This window comes from Dendrobates tinctorius, unplaced genomic scaffold (assembly GCF_039654945.1).
Source record: "Dendrobates tinctorius isolate UK_male_01 unplaced genomic scaffold, ASM3965494v1 ptg000129l, whole genome shotgun sequence".
Lineage (NCBI taxonomy): Eukaryota > Metazoa > Chordata > Amphibia > Anura > Dendrobatidae > Dendrobates > Dendrobates tinctorius.
The window spans coordinates 22301942-22319779 of record NW_027361797.1 but is presented as its reverse complement, the minus strand read 5'-3'; the positions used below and the strand labels follow the sequence as shown (position 1 = coordinate 22319779).

The window sequence follows — 17838 nt, the reverse complement described above, 5'->3', positions numbered from 1 at the left end:
TATTTCCATGTTCTTCCCTATCGCACTTTCTTTCATGAAAGAAAAGAACCTCTTTAAAGGGGTATCCTAAAGTTATTCCATATCCAGGGCTGAGTGGCTAATGTCCCAATAGTAGAGGCACCCCCAGCGATCCTTAGAATGAGAGCTCTGAAGAGCATCATGTTAATGGAGCAGTGGTGGATCATGCACAACTCCACTCAATTCATTCTCTATGGGATGGCTGGAGACCCCTGAGCACAGCGATCGGCCGGTCTTCAGCACTCTCATAGGAATGAATGGAGCAGAGATGTGCATAATCAACCACCTTTACTTCTACACAGGGCTCTTCAGAGTTTTGATTCTTGGGAGCGCTGGAGTTCTCAAACCATCAGAAGTCATCCTCTATCCCATGGATAGGGGATAACTTCTAAACTTGAGAAGACCCCTTTAAAGATGCAAACATTGAATATGACCATAGGGCAAACAAGGGAGAGTCACCATTCTTCATCTGTCAATCTGTGCATCTCTTAAATGCTGTACCCACCATTGCAATCCAATTTTTCATTGTCCCAATGCATCTATAGTGAGAAATGAAGAAACTTTGCAACAGATCAAAGTGAAAAATTCCCTTCCATTTGGTTTCTACAGCTCCTACTCACGACCTGTGTGTCCATGGTAAAAAAAAACAAACAACCCGTGCGTAGTCTGATCACGCAGTCGTACTCCTTCCTAATGCTTCTTGGTAACCTAAAAAAAGCATAAAATAGAGGACAAGCGGTGGATAGTAGGAGACTGCAGGACTACGCCACACAGGGGCATTTTGTCTGTGTAAGAGATGTAGAAACTAAGGGATAGAAAAGTTTATAATTAAGACCAATGGCAAAGTTGTTTCATTTTTCATAAATCTATTCTGTAAACATTTATTAATAAAATACTAACTAATCCAAACTTTAATTTTCAAATAAAACATTGGGTTCTTCATTCTCAAGAAGAGTCCATTTTTTTAATATTTGGAAAAATATAGACTATTGAACTAACTATACAAGTTGCATTCCCCCTGAAAAAATACTATAAGTAGTATTAATTACATTAATTACACAGGAAGACTGACAGCCAATATTCCAGTGCTGGACTATAACATTCAACCATTATGATTTAGTATTGGGAATACCAATAATCTGCTGACCGGGATTTTGCTGTTGGTTTTCCACATTTACAAGAGTACAGTATGCTGGACCACTAGGCACACTGTCTTAGATTCAAGCCCTGGGTTACAAAATACCAAATGGCCTAACACTTTTGTAAACATTACCGTTATATATAGCTTTACCACCAGATGCGTTCACGTTGGACGCTGTGAAGAGAAGCCCTGCGGGCCTAAAATGGCCAGGTGAGCAATTCTTCTAAGTTCAAGGCCAAGTTCAGAGGATCTCATCCACACCTAATGGCACTGTGATAGCGAATGTTAGAACGTGTAGAGGACATTAGTTAGTAAAGACTAATGCGAATTATGGTCGATCCTTTTCCTGTTCCGCGACAGTCTCAACTTCCAAGAGCATTTCTTCATTTTTACAGGTTCTTCAAGTTTCTCTTCCTAATATACATGGGGTCTCTAGTTCTTAAAACTGAAAAATAAGAGAAAGTAGTTAGATTATATTCATTTACCAATCATTCACTACCAGAAATAAATAACTACTAGTAATGCTTATGCAGTTAGCATGGTTGAAAAAAAAAAACAACAACACATCCATTAAGTTCAACCAAAAGATGACACATCAAACACGGTTCCACAGGTGTTGAAGTTATTTAGTTCTAACAAATCATCTCAGCTTTTTGTGTGACCAACTCCTGATGTAGACTATTCCACAGATTCATAGCTCTTATGGTAGAGAAGCCTGGTCTCCTCTGGAGATTGAACATATCGGTTCTCCACAGGGAGGGAGTGTCTTCTTACGTTTTGAGTGAGTTTTACATGAAACTGCTTTTGATCATACTTTTTTGTATGGACCATTTATGTTCATGTACAAGGTCATCATTTCCCCCCTTAGACATCTTTTCTCAAGACTAAATATGTAAATTTTGTAATCTTCCTCATAACCAAGATCCTCAATGGCCCTTATGACTCGTGTAACTCTTCTATGTAGCCTAACTTCCAGGGAATCCTTTCGATGAACTGGTACCCAGAACTGAATTGCTTACTCCAAATGAGGGTCACTGCATGCTCCTATTTAGTCTGTGATCTACAAATACACCCAGATCCTTCTCTAAAAGTGACTCTCCTAGTTTTACTTCCTCTGGAACATATGATGCCAACATATTATTGATGCCTATAAGAAAATTGACACATTATAACTTTTGTGCTGAGGAGACTTCTATGAACTCCAGACAGTGCGGATCACCAGAGACATTTTAGGTGGTTAAGTCGAGCCGAAATAGTCGCTGGAAGCTAAAATAACGGAAAAAAAAAAAAAAGCCATATTTTGACCACATTATGAGGAGTCAGTTGTTGGAAAAAGACGTTGAGCTTGGAAAGGCGAGTGGCAGAAGAAGAGGAGGACAGCCAAGAACCCCCTCGATAAACACCATAAAGAGACATGGGAATGACCATTGGTGAACTGAAAGAAGCAACACGGGATATAAACTGCCTAGCGAGCGATGATCGATAGAAGGGCCGAGAGTCAAACGCGACTGAACGGATAGGAGAGGATAACTTTATATTTATCCCCATTGAATCTCATCTGCCAAGTCGATGTCCAAACAGTTTGTCCAAGTCAGTCGGTAACTTATGAACATTTTCCATAAACTGCACTATACAACATAACATGGTGTCATCTACAAAAAAGAAAATAAAACTATTAATCTCGTCTTCTAAGATAAATAATGGTTAACCCTTGGTATATTAAGACAGCAGTATATAGCATTTATTCTTATACTGCAAATAGCCTCTTTAGAGAGGAAGAGAACTAGAACTCTACTGCCAACTATTGAAGGTAGCAATCCTAAAAGTCATTATCGACCATATAAAGACTTAGGATAAGAAGCCAAGCCATTGGCAGACGTGTTTCAGGGTGTTCACTCCTCATCAGTGAAAAGCAGGAGAACTAATTTAGCTGGGTGATAGTCTTCTTACCGTCTAAGGCAGGGTTCCCCAACTCCAGTCCTCAAGGCCCACCAACAGGTCATGTTTTCAGGATTTCTCTTGTATTGTACAGGTGATGCAATTATCACCTGGGCAATACTAAGGAAATCCTGAAAACATGACCTGTTGGTGGGCCTTGAGGACTGGAGTTGGGGAACCCTGGTCTAAGGGGTAAAGTTTCTCCTTGTGGAAAATGCCAAGTTTGTGTAAAGAGACTTCTAGACCACCATGCATTATTCCTCTGAGAAATAAAATATGCAGATTATGCAAAGCAATCGTCCTGCTTTGTACTGATGAGGAACAAAAAACCCTGAAACACATGAATACAAATAGAGTTTCTGGTTTTGTTTTTTATCCTAAGTCATGTAGCAAGGCCCTTTAAGGGGTTGATATTGACTATTAGGATTGCTTCCATCAATAGGTAGCACTAGAGCTCCTGTTAATTTTCTCTCTGAAAAGTATTACGTTACGTACCGGTAACGGTATTTTTCGGAAGCCCATGACAGCACCACGAGAGAGGGGATCCGCCCTTCGGGAACAGGAAACCTACAGATACAAAAAGGGCGGCACCTCTCCCACGCATCAGTTGGATTACAGAGCTTGAGAGGCTACCATGGTTAGTACACCGCATATACACAATATATACAACCTATCTATCCTATTTACAATTCTTTAAACCATCTCCCACATAAGGTGAACTCGCAAAAACAATCCTCTAAAGGGGTGCACCCTTCTACGTGAACAAGGGAGGGAACTAAGGGTGGTGTCATGGGCTTCCGAAAAATACCGTTACCGGTACGTAACTTAATACTTTATTCGGACTCCCATGACAGCACGACGAGAGAATTACAGAGATGTAAACTAAATTAGGGAGGGACTACAGCCTGCAGCACCCTTAGCCCGAAGGTGAGATCTGAGGAGGCACCCATGTCTAACCGATAGTGGTTAAAAAAGGTGGAAGGAGATGACCAGATGGCCGCCTTACATATCTGGTCAATTGATACTCCCGATCTCTCTGCCCAGGATGATGCCATGGCACGGGTGGAATGCACCCTCAGGTTCTGTGGAGCCGGACTGCCACCTGCTGTGTAGGCAAGAGAGAGAGCCTCCCTAATCCACCTTGCTAACGTGCGCTTTGACACTCTATACCCTTTCCTGGGACCTTGGAAGCAGGGCTGTGGAGTCGGTAAGCCAAACCTGCGACTCCGACTCCTCAATTTCCCTTACACCGACTCCGACTCCAACTCCGACTCCACGACTCCGACTCCCACACATATTGCTTATATTTAAGTGAAAAATTTATTGTAGTACAATGTGAACCTCAGACATTTAATCATTTTTATGATCCAATAATCAAGATATTTATATAGAACAGAATATATATTGGTGTACTACCCGGTTTTCATTCTTTTTGGTACAGATACGATATGGATAGACAGATATGGATAAATGGATAGATAGAGCAGATTTCTAATCTGCTTTTGCTATTGAAAACATTATCTATGAGCTCAAAAACCTTTCAGGTGATGCAGTTTTTTAAAAAGATGATCAGCTTTTGCAGCTGAAAAACGTATCCTCAAAAAACACAGGAAAAACGCTGTGTGTGAATGTAGCCTTATATCAGGAATATAACAGCCATGTATAGGACATTTCATAACTTTCCCAAACTCCTATGAAAAAATATTCAGCACATCCTGCATTGAATTACTGTACCCAATTTATTATATATTTTAGGAGTCGGAGTCGGTCCATTTTATACCGACTCCAACTCCGACTCCGACTCCACCAAAATGAGCACCGACTCCGACTCCACAGCCCTGCTTGGAAGGATAAAAATAATGCGTTCTCCTTCCTCCAAGGATCTGTGGCTGCTAAATATTTAAGTAGGCATCTCTTAACATCTAGAGCCTGAAGTCTTTGTTCTTTAGGATTGGTTGGATTAGGGAGGAAGGAAGGCAGAACTATCTCTTGTGTCCTATGAAAATGAGATGCTACCTTGGGAAGGTATGCCGGGTCTGGCCTTAGGATTACTCTATCCTGTAAGAATTCTGTGTATGGAGGTAATCTGGAAAGTGCCTGTATGTCGCCCATTCTACATGCAGATGTTATTGCTACCAAAAAAGCTGTCTTAAGTGATATCATCTTTAGTGAAGCAGAATCCCGAGGTTCAAACGGTTTCTCTGTCATGGCTGTCAGGACAAAATTTAAGTCCCAAGGCATACACCTATCTTTGAGTATGGGTCTTGATCTGGTAACTGCCTTAATGAATCTCGCTACCCAATGGTTACCGGCAATGTCGCATGCAAATAGGGCCCCTAAAGCTGAAACTTGCACTTTCAATGTGCTAGTGGAAAGGCCCAACTCGAGACCCCTCTGGAGGAATTCTAGGATCTGTTTTACAGGTATTCCATCCCTGATATTAAACTCACAGGTGGACAGGAATCGCCTCCAGGTTCTAGCATATATACCTGTGGTGGTTTGTTTCCTACTTTTTAGGAGTGTATCGATTACATTTTCTGAGAACCCTCTATCCCTCAATAGTGTCCTCTCAAACACCATGCCGTCAAACGGAGTCCCGCTACTTGTGGGTGGTTGACTGGCCCCTGGTAGAGGAGATCTGGAAGGTTCGGCAGTACCCAAGGATCGCCTACTGACATGGTCCTCAACCATGCAAACCAGGTCCTTCTGGGCCAGAAGGGGGCAATCAATATGACTCTTGCCCCGTCTTCCCTGATCTTCCTCACTACCAGAGGTAGAAGGTTCAAAGGCGGAAAGGCGTAAGCCAGCGAGAAGTCACATTTTATTAGGAGGGCTTCCACTGCCAGTGGATTTTCCCTGGGATTTAGGGAACAGAAAGTTTTTCCTTCCTGTTTTCCTTGGTGGCAAAGAGGTCCACCTCCGGTCGACCCCATTTGCGGACAATCTGATTGTAGATGTCTGAGTTTAAGGCCCATTCTCCCTGCCTTAGGGCCCTGCGGCTTAGAAAGTCTGCCTTCATGTTGTCTTTTCCGCTGATGTGGAGCACGGTTAAAGATAGAAAATTTTTCTCTGCTATCTGAAGGAGACGTTCCGTTATCCGCATCAGGGCGTTGGAGCGGGTTCCACCTTGGTGGTTGACATAGGCTACCGCTACCTGGTTGTCCGAGAGTATCCTCACATGATGGCCCTGTAGATACATAATGAGTTTTTTAATGGCCAATTCAATCGCCAGCAGCTCCCTCTGGTTAGATGAGATCTCAGCATCGGAGTCCCACTGTCCCTGTACCACTATGTCCCCCATATGGGCCCCCCAACCCCAAGGACTAGCGTATGTGGTTATTACGCGGGTTATCTGTATCACCCAGGGCACCCCCGAGGCTAAATTTCCAACATCGAGCCACCACCTAACAGATGTAATAGTTGAGGGGCTTAGCAATACCTGACCCTGCAAGAAGCCCTCTAAGGTTCTGCTATTAACCAGGACATCATTCTGAAGGGCCCTAGTGTGGAATTGTGCCCACTTGACCGCTGGGATACATGAGGTTAGGGAGCCTAACAGGGACATGGCCTGCCTGAGGGTCATGGAGGGTCTATCGATTGCCCGAAGAACCTGCTGCTGTATCTGCTGTAATTTATCTACGGGTAACAGACACTGCTGGGTTTCTGAATTTAAACAGCAAGCCTAGAAACTTTTGGACCTTTAAGGGCTGAAATCGGGACTTTTCGTAATTTATAATCCATCCGAGGTTCTCTAGTCTGGACTTAGCTTTTTTAATCTGAGATAGACAATGGTCCACTGAATTTCCCACAATCAAAAAATCATCCAAGTATGGGATAACTAAGATGTCAACTTCCTGTAAATGAGCCATAACCTCGGCCACTATTTTTGTAAATACCCCGGGCGCTGCTGAGAGACCAAAGGGAAGGGCTCTATATTGATAATGACGGATTATACCGTCTATTGATACCGCCACTCTCAGGAACTGCTGGAAATCTGCGTGGATGGGTACATGATAGTATGCGTCTTTTAAGTCCACTACCGCCATAAAACACCCTTCAAACAGCATCTTTATTGTCGAACTAATGGATTCCATTTTAAAGGTGCGTTTAACCAAAAATTCATTAAGAAAACGTAAATTAATAATCGTTCTGAATGTTTTATCCGGCTTTTGGATTAGGAATAAGGGAGAATAGAATCCTCTTTCTCTCTCAGACTCTGGAACCTCTATCAGAACGTTTTTTAGACACAGGTTCAAGACCTCTGCTTCTAAAGCCGCTTGCTCGAAGGGTGAAGACCTTAAGGGTGTTGGTTTAAAGGTATCCCGTGGGACTTGAGTGAACTCCAACCTGAGTCCGGTGGATATCACATTCCGCACCCTGTCACTATTGGTGACCCGTAGCCATGCTGGGAGGAAGGATGACAGTCTACCCCCGACGGGAATTGCTAGTCATTGGTTTTGTCTTTTTTGCTCTCTCGACGAGCGTCTGAACATGAAGCCTGTACCTCTTCTCCTTCTATCCTCCCATCTGGGACGGTCTCTATTAGGTGAAGGGTTACGCCTTCTCCCTTGACCGAATCTCCTCCTATTAAACGGACGACGGTAAGATGCGGACCAAAGGTTTGGGAATTTCTTTTTATCATCCCCGGCCTTCTCCAGTAATTCGTCCAGGACTGCACCGAATAAATATTCCCCCTCACACGGGATAGTACAGAGTTTCGCCCTGGACTGAATATCTCCCGGCCAGCACTTCAGCCACAGGGCTCTCCGAGCCGCATTAGAGAGTCCTGCTTCCCTGGCGGCCATTCGGACTGCATCAGCCGAGGCATCCGCTAGGAAGGCTGCGCCATCCTGGATTATTGGAAGGGCCCCCAGGATTGCCTGTCTAGATGTTCCCTGTTTTAACTGCGACTCTAACTGGTCCAACCAGACCATCATGGACCTGGCCGTGCAAGTCGATGCTACTGCTGGTCTTAAGGAACCGGCTGCCATCTCCCAGGTATTTTTAAGGAAGGTATCTGCCTTCCTGTCTAGAGGATCTTTAAGGGACCCCATGTCCTCAAAGGGTAGAGAGGATTTTTTCGATGCTTTCGCAATAGCTGCATCTAATTTGGGGGCCTTGTCCCAAGTATTCATTGCTGTATCGTCAAAGGGATATCTCCGCTTGAGGGCTGGTGGTAGCGACCCTCTTATCTGGCTTTTTCCACTCTCTGCGGATGAGATCCTGGATCTTTTCGTTTAGTGGGAAGACCCTACGCTTCCTCTGCTCCAGCCCCCCGAACATCACATCCTGCATGGATAATTGAGGCTTCGGCTCCTCCACCTCCATTGTTCCTCTGACCGCTTTTACCAATTTGTCTACTCGGTCGAGCGGCAGGCAAAACCGACCAGAGTCCTCTTCTTCTGAGGAGGACGAGGGAGATGAAATATGGGAGCCCTTACTTCTCCTCCACTCTGTCGAGGAATCCGACTCCACCGGGTCCTCACCCCTTACACTCTCTGGTTGGGACAGGGATTTTAGGGTTTCTTTCATCTCTGCCCTTACTATATCCCTTAAACACGCCGCTACTGCGGGCGATTCCTCCGCCAATGTCTGCTGGATACAGGGGGGACATAACTTTTTGGAGCATGAATCTGGTAACGGGCATGCACAGAGTGCGCATTCCCTGTGTCTGGTTTTACTCGTAGCTTTCTTCCCCTAGAATAAAACACAGAAGGAGGCCCTGTCACTGAGTGAACATTCACGAAGATCACTTACCAGTGCCACAAATCAAGTACCGGAGAATGAGGGGGATTTTTCTCAGTCGCTGCTCCTGTCCGCCTAGAGGAGCTTTTATGACTGGACTGGTCACTTCGTCCCGGACGCTCCTTACTGTCACGGGCCTCTTTCTCCTTCTGTTTGACCTGCCTAAGGTCATCCAGGGGCGGCAGTGAAGATTGTCGCTGTTGCCGCTGCTTTTGCTGCTGCTGCTCCTGATCGCTCTCCATTACTAGCTTGCAATAATGTGGCCAAGGCAAGGCACCCATCTAGGGTCCTGCCTATATACCCCTCCTCCGGACAGCAGATATCCTCCTGCCATGCCCCCCCCCCCCCAATAGGGCCCCCCTCCCCAGCTGGCGCCGCTTTTGGCAGGGGAACCGGCGCTTACCGGCGTCCTCCCGATGGGCGCCGCCATCTTGGGTCTCCGCGCCTGCGCCGTCGCGCCGCCGACCTGGAAGTGCCCCGAGGCTCCGCCCCCTGACGTCACCGCGACTCCGACGTGACCGGAAGTCACGCGGGACGGCCGGGCAATGCACTATGGAGCACTCCCCGGCCCCAACGCTCTGCAGCCGCGCCGCCCCCCCCCCCCGACCACCGCGATCGCGCCGCTGGAGATAGGAGTCCCCGGGGGGCATACTCACCGGCGCGGTCTGCTTATGGAGACGGACCTCCTCCGGACGCCGCTCCCTGCTGTCTACGCCACCGCCGTGCCACCCATCCTGGGCCACCGTGGCGTCTTCCAGGAGCTCCGCACCAGGCCGAGGTAGGAGACCCCCTCGCTACCTGTACCGGCCGGCAGGCCGGCCTGGCATCCGGTCATCTGCAGGATCCCGACCCCTCAGGAACAGGAAACCAACTGATGCGTGGGAGAGGTGCCGCCCTTTTTGTATCTGTAGGTTTCCTGTTCCCGAAGGGCGGATCCCCTCTCTCGTGGTGCTGTCATGGGAGTCCGAATAAATGCTATTTCCATATATGAATTCCGATAGGAGCATCACCAATTTGCCTGCATCAAGACACAGATTGTACATTAATAGCTAAAATGGAGTTGAGAGGAGCGATATACTGCAGGATGGGGCTGTATATAGAGGGGTCTGAGAGGAGTGATGTACTGCAGGATGGGGCTGTATATATATTTACTATATAAGGGCAACAAGTTATTTTTCAGAGCGCTCACATGGAGATTGATATTGTCTGTTTATTTCACTGCTAGAGGGCATTACCATATTAGAGGCACATAGCTGGGCATTATTACTATCTATGACACTAAGAGGAGCGCAGTTACCATGCAAGACAGAAAGTACAGTTATAGGCACATATAGGGACATGGCAGCAGGCTCAGAGGGGTATCAGAAGCATGGGGAATTTATGCAGGTTTAGAACAGATAGGGGTGCCAGAAATGTGAGATGTCTAATGTGTGCTGTTGTAATCTTTGTCAATCAGTCATTGCTGGAAAAAGTCTTCACAGTGGTCTGGGCCAGATGGAAAAGACGGAAAAATTGAATGACTCCATCAGAAAGCACGTCAGCTATAAGTCACTATATAACCACTTCTATGGTCTGTTGATCTGATATCGACTATCGCATGGTCACTGTATGGCAGTAATATTGGCTCTGGTCTTTGTATAATTACCGTATATACTCGTGTATAAGCCGACCCCCCCCTAATTTTACCACAAAAAACTGGGAAAACTTATTGACTCGTGTATAAGCCTAGGATGGAAAATGCAGCAGCTACTGGTAAGTTTCAAAAATAAAAATAGATACCAATAAAAGTAAAATTAATTGAGACATCAGTAGGTTAAATGTTTTTGAATATCCATAATGAATCAGGAGCCCCATATAATGCTCCATACAGTTCATAATGGCCCCATAAGATGCTCCATACAAAATATGCCCCATATAATGCTGCACAAAGGTTAATAATGCCCCATAAGATGCTCCATAGAATAATATGCCCCATATGCTGCTCCCTAAAGGTTATGGTCCCAGAAGATGCTCCATAGATTATGCCCCGATAAGATGCTGCTGCAAATAAAAAAAAAAAAAAAATGACATACTCACCTCTCTGTCGCTGGGGGCCAGAGCCGGTGTCACTGCTGGCTCAGGACCCGGCACCTGAGACATTCACCTGTCCCCGTTCCATCGCTGCTCGCTGCTGTCTGCCGTGTCCTATCAGTGACGTTCAGGCAGCAGAGGGCTGCCTGAATGTCACTGGCAGAGGATACGGCAGACAGCGGCGAGCAGCGATGGACTGGGGACAGGTGAATATCGCATATACTTAACCCCTCCTGGCGCGTCTCCATTCCTTCCTTCAGCGGTGACGTGGTACCGCTCATTAAAGTCATCAATATGCGCATATTCATGACTTCAATGAGCGGTACCACGTAACCGCTGAAGGAAGGGAGACCGTGGGACAAGCAGGGGGGCTGCAGAGACGTGCCGGGGGGGGGGGGGGGGGGGAGTAGTATGATCTGACATCCCCGCCGACCCCCTGGCGTATATGACTCGTGTATAAGCCGAGAGGAGGACTTTCAGCCCCAAAAAATGGGCTGAAAATCTCGGCTTATACACGAGTATATATGGCAATAAAAACTATATAAAGTTAACAGTATGGTCATCCGCTGACATGCCCACTAAAATCCATTATAAATACGGTGTACCTCCGCAGATGTAAACTTGGCTACCAAGTAAGGGGCTACGTTGTGGGAGTAGTGTTACCATGCCATAGAGCAGGTGCGATAATGGGGACAAATACGGCAGAAGCGGCTCAACATTGCAGTATCAGCAGGATAGGGAATTTGTGCTGCTTGAGAACAGATGGTGATGGCGAGAGAAATGTGAAGTCAAATGTGTCTTTGTTGCAAGCTCTGCAGATAAGTTGTAGCTGGAAGAAGTGATAACGGTCTGGGCCAAATGGAAACGTGAACAACTTGATCCTGTAAGTAAAGGTACTGTAATGTCTTAATATTTTATGCAGAACTGGTATCTACCACTATACGATCATTGTATGGCAGTAAAATTAGACTTTGTAAATTGATTTTTTCAGTAGCAGCATTGTCTTCTGTTGACGTTTCCCTATAGTCACTATGATTAGGGAGCACCTCCATAGTTACCTAGTTTAGGGACCTACTCAGATATAGTTTGCCTCCCTGTGCTGAACCCATAGCTACTGGTGCTCCTATTGTTTCCTCCCCAAGTAGGCTTGTTAGAAACACAGATCTGCAAGCTTTCCAGACCCTATAAGTCAGCCATTGTCAGATAGCAGCTTCTATATGGCCAGTTGCAGACGTGACAATGCCACTACAGTCGGACTTTTATGCTGGGAGGTGCCTTGGCCCAGGATGAATGCCCTGCTCTGTGAAGGCTATTCACGCCTGTGAATATATATATGCAATGGCAGCACAAACTACCATAGTATTGCACCCTATATACAAGAACATGGGACTAGTTATGAGCGAATGTGCAGGGAGATAAGGAGTCTTCCGATAATGCTCAGGTACTCGAAAAATATGTTTGAGTCCCAGCGGCTGTTAGACAACCGCAACACATGCATAGGATTCCTGTTAGCTAGACAATCCCTCCATGTGTTGCAGCTGCTGTCTAGAAGACGCGGGGACTCGAACATATTTTCCAAGCATGCTGAAGACCCTCAGTAAGCACCAGAGCATGCTCAGATAACACCTTATCCCAGCACGTCGCTCATCACTACATCTATCCAGCGAGAGCGGCTTTGCTCCTGTGCATGGTCAGGGATAAGAGTGCGAGTTGGACATTACTATGTAACTTTACATGGAAACCTTTGCCTTTCCCAATGTATCTCTGAACTCTTGAAGAATCTACACCACTTACACAAGTATATGTTCGTACCGTTCTGTTACAGTCAGAAAAAAAGCCCAATGGTCACTGAAATAACATGAATGTGACCAAAGTAATTATCAATTTTAATTTACTGAATGTCAACTAACGAAATAAATAAAATTGATACTCGCCTCCCGTGCTGGCGCAGTTCCCGCGGTGTCCGCCTTCTGTGCTGTTGTGACACGTGACGCCGGCGCCAAATCAGCGCCAGTGTCACTTGGCCCCGCCTCCTGAGACAGCGCTGATTGGGCGCCAGGGTCACGTGTCCCAACAACTGCATGGGAGCCCCGGGATCGCGAGCACCAACAGAGAGGGAATGGAGCCATCACAGGAGGCGAGGATAGGCTTTATTTTATGGGGGGCCAAACATTTTGATCCAGAAAGGGGTTGTCCTAGTAGTGGGAAACCCCTTAAACATTTTGTTGCACAACCTTTTGAAACAAATTCTGTACTTCTCAATGAGACTTCTGCAGCTGTCCACAGATATTTTGGCCGAATCCTTGTGGGCAAACTGCTCCCGCCATCTCAGGTGCCTCCTCCGGACTGCAGATTTCCCAGAAATGGATGGAATGCTTGCCAAGCTATCCTAGAATTTCTTGGTAATCTAGAGCTATGCTTTTTATGTAATTTATGGGACATTTAAAGGAGTTGTCCACAGACTTGGATATTGATGGCCTATCCTTGAAGGGTATATCTGGGATTAATTGCATCTTGCTTGTCTGCTGTGCACGGCGCCATTCTTCCCCGGCACAGAGTGGTCACATACCGCTCCTGCCAGGGATTCAGCTGCCTCTGCTGATGCAACAGGGCAGGACTTCTAGCGTCATTGTGATTGACAGTCGGCTCCCCCAATTTAACAGACGAATTCCCGCTACCTATCAGAATGACGTCAAAAGTCTTGCAGAGAGGCGTCCAAAAGAAACCTCCGCTCTGTAGATGTATCGTCAGCAGAGGCTTCTGAATCCCCGGCAGGAGCGGTCTGTAACAGCTCTATGTCGGGGAAGAATGGTGCCGTAAACAACAGGCAAGTAAGTTGCAATTACCTGCCTATTAGTGCTTAGGTACATTTTTTTTTTTCTAAAGTCCCAGATATACCCTTTAAGGAAGGTCATCAATACCACACCAGTGAGGATCTGACACCCAGAAACCTACTGATCAGCTGTTTTTGGTGTTGTTAGCTGGATACTAATAAAGTACTCAGCGAGAACTGCATGGGTCTGTACACTGTAGTAGCTGATAAGAGTAGTGCACCTCAGCTCCTACTGCAGTACCAAGAACAGCCACTAGACAGTGTACGGAGCAGCGCAGACTTGGCCCTGAGCACTGTGTACATCTGGCTGCCACTGGAAAAAGTGAATTAGTGGGTGTGCCTGATGTTGGCCCCCCAATCTGATAGGGATGACCTATTTTAAGCAGAGGTCATCAATATTCTCTTTTAATTCCTTTTTTCAGGTACACAATATATCCGAAGCCTTTTCCTGTTCTGTCCTTCAGATGTCACAGAGGTTGATGATGGCACATAGGCAGCATTAAGGCTCCTGAATTAATAATGACTAAAGTGACTCTGCCTAGTGCGGCATGCTGCTGACAGCTATAAATTAAAAGTATGGTCAGACATTGAATCAGTCATGCTGTGAGATCACCCTGCTCTAGATGCCAGCAGCGCCGATTCAGGAGATGCCTATACAGATATACCAGCAAGACAACAGCCATAGTTAGCCAGTACAATGACACAGGCCTATTATAAAGTAATGTAATATAGCTAGGACCCCCATGGGGTCTGAAAATTACGGGTCCACAACCCTTGTTCAGTGATGGGTCAAATCGCTGTCTCCCCTGCACAGCGGTGCTCTTGGCCACTTGGCTACGAAGGGAATTACAGAACAGCTTTGTTTACTTGGAAGGAGCCTCCACCACAATCGCGAAGCGAGAGCATATCGTCGGCGGAGGGTGGCGCGAAGCGAGAGCATATCGTCGGCGGAGGGTGGCGCGAAGCGAGAGCATATCGTCGGCGGAGGGTGGCGCGAAGCGAGAGCATATCGTCGGCGGAGGGTGGCGCGAAGCGAGAGCATATCGTCGGCGGAGGGTGGCGCGAAGCGAGAGCATATCGTCGGCGGAGGGTGGCGCGAAGCGAGAGCATATCGTCGGCGGAGGGTGGCGCGAAGCGAGGTCATAACGTCGGCGGAGGGTGGCGCAAAGCGAGGGCATATCGTCGGCGGAGGGTGGCGCAAAGCGAGGGCATATCATCGCTGGACTGTGTTTAATAAAGGATCTGACAAAAAACAAATCCATGCAGAAACCACAGCCCAGCACCAAAGACATGAGGACACAGCCAAGTATTCGATATGACCGTGCTCTTTACCATCAGACTCCTTTCTGATGCATTATATGACATGATCGGAGAACATCCTCCACATTCAGGAACAAAGGGCATCAGTGACACGCAGCGCACCAGAAACCACGCTTTTCCGCTATGTCCCATGCTGGCCAGGAGTAGCCAAACAACTGTAAAAACACTGGCGATGTTTCGGCTCCACACATTGTGTAGTGGCCGTTCGAGCACTGCAGCTCCCATCCTACTGAAATGAATAGGAGTGGAGCTGCCGTACCCAACAATGGCCACCTATGGGCAAGTCATCAAGACCTAAGACCTGGACATGGACTAAAAATGGAAAAAGACTCTAAAGGCCATGTGCTTCCTTTATAAACAATTTGGTATATATTTGAAAGTTTCGATCTAATCCATTTGTCAATTAGAAGAATGTACTAATTTCCACAGATGTTCAACATAAAATTGATTGGCATCATGAGTCTATTAACCCTTTTGCACTTAAAACTTCATGAACAAATAAGCCAGCCTCAGTTTTCCATACACCAGGTTATATCTAAAGTAAAAAAAAAAACGAAAAAAAAAAAAACAACACTTCCCAGAGCGGAAATCAAGCTCCATACAGACGTGGGATCAGCAGTAATGCTGGGAAATCTCCGCTCTGAAGCCTGCAGAATGACAGGCTGTAGTGCAGACAGGAACTAAGGGTCAGCACTAGAGAAATACTGCGGCCTGGTCACTATTCAGGGTGGGACAGGATTCAGGTAAAAAGATTGGAAATTCTTCAGGTTAGACTCCGTTCCTGCTAGCACTCATTTAGGGGGTTCCTGTCACTGTCCACAGCAATAATATTGCAGCGTGCACACAAATTTAACCCTTTTAAGGCCAGTCCTGCTTAGAAAACCTATTCTCTAATATGAAATTGGGAAACAGAGGGGGTGTCTCTTCAGGACTCTCATCTTTCTTGACCCAGAAAAGCACAGCTCCATACACTGCTCAGTGGCCACTCCCGGTACTGCAGGTCAGCTCCTATTGAAGTGATTTAGAGCTGATCTGCAGTATCTGTCAGCAGCCATTACACAGTATACAGGGCTGCGGGGGTTACATCCTGGCGCTGATCAGTGGGTTTTCCAGGTGTCAGATGCACACTACTCTGAATATGACGACCTATTCTAAGGATGTACAGGTACATAATATAATGTTTGGGTATAGTATAGTGTATGGGTTAAATCTTATCTATCAGCTAAATATACTGAACTACAACTCCATAGATAAACTTAATATCACCCCTTTAATGGGGCTGTAGCTAAATATGCGATCGAGGTCTTCTTTTCTACAGTTAGTAGAGTACCAGCTTACAGATTATGCAGGTGTGGGGGCAGCGGAGGCGGCTGTCAGACACAGCCGAACTCCTCACAGAGAAGAGCAACATGGCTTATATGATGTTTGCTTCTCAACTGCTGAACACACAAGCTGAGCCAGTTCAGATTAGGAAACACTGACAGTGCTTCCACCTCTGGACCCTGTGATCGCTGGGTGTAGGGAAGGAGCAGGAGCTGCTTGGCCCTGGGAAACCCCATCAGCTCTGCTATGCAGAATTTACTCTGTAGCAGAGACGAATAGACCAGACCTGGTTACAGGGGAAATTAGCAATAAAAAGAATGTATTAATAAGATCAAATGCTCTCCACTGGGGCCCCAGTCCTGTACCGGTTAAATTAGCAGCGGACCACAAAGAGGGTCCCACCACCGGTTATTCCACAAGGATGGCGAGTTTATTTTAAGTCACTCGGTGTTGGACCTGTGTGGCGGCCATTACCGTTGTGGGCTTTGCCTGGCAGAGTGACCCCTGTCGCTCCCCCTCAGGGTGTGATGTTATGGCAGGTTTGTGAGGGCTCCTGTGTAGGGCGGCTTCACACACATTACCTCAGCGGTCACCGGACAGTCACAATCACATGGGCATCACACACATGTATGTGACATATAGTACAGTGCAGGAGCCAGCTACCCATGGCAACCACTCACAAGCCAGCTTTCATTTTCTATCCGGCACTGGAGCAATGACAGCTGCGACCTGATTGGCTGTAGGGGCACAGGTGGGCGGTGCAGGCACTTACTGTAGTCAGCCTGGCTCCGCACACAGGGCAGTGGCCCTAACAGTGCAGTGTAGGGCGGTCCCATGGGCTCCCGCCGCCGCCATCCTAGTCCAGGTACCCGTCCAACACGTCTATGTCGGACCCCGCGTCGTACAGCAGAGAAGCGGGGTCTGACAGCACTCCGAGCTCCGCCAGCGCCTGGTCCATGTCCTCCGGCAGGAAGACGATGCCCACGTTGAGGGCGATGTACTCCATCAGGAAGGCATAGTACAGGATCAGCACATTGACGAAGAACAGGCCCACGTAGAACATATAGGGGGGCTCATGCGGCGGCCCCGGTGGATCCAGCGGTGCGGGGCTCGGCCAGTGCGGGGCAGGAGCTGGGCGCTGCACGGAACCCCCTGGTCGCGGCAGGAGAGGAGCTGAGCTTGGGTGACGTCCCCGGAAAGGGCGGGACCGCCAGTGCAGCCGGACACCAGCAAGCAGCGTTATACGGTTGAGCCTAGACTGTATGGGCTCCTTCCAGGTCCTAACTGCAGCCCATACAGTCTAGCCGACTCACTGGTGAAGATGCTAGACTGTACGGGCTCCTGTCAGGTATATATTATTGTAGATATAGACTGTACGGGCTCCTGTCAGGTATATATTATTGTAGATATAGACTGTATGGGCTCCTTCCAGGTATATATTATTGTAGAT

General features: G+C 47.0%; 1 protein-coding gene across 1 annotated transcript; it reads right to left on the bottom strand.

Annotated features, from left to right (window-relative positions):
• Positions 1 to 928: 928 nt before the first annotated feature.
• Positions 929 to 17623, bottom strand: DEXI (Dexi homolog). The gene is made up of 2 exons (XM_073542851.1): positions 17161 to 17623; positions 929 to 1604 (listed from the first exon to the last, which is right to left on the bottom strand). Exon 1 carries the CDS (start codon positions 17449 to 17451, stop codon positions 17245 to 17247), a length of 207 nt encoding a protein of 68 aa, XP_073398952.1. The 5' UTR covers positions 17452 to 17623; the 3' UTR covers positions 929 to 1604; positions 17161 to 17244.
• Positions 17624 to 17838: the final 215 nt, after the last annotated feature.

What these genes read in the sequence shown, in the direction of transcription:
- DEXI (XM_073542851.1), bottom strand. Translation starts at nt 17,451, where the DNA reads ATGTTCTACGTGGGCCTGTTCTTCGTCAATGTGCTGATCCTGTACTAT.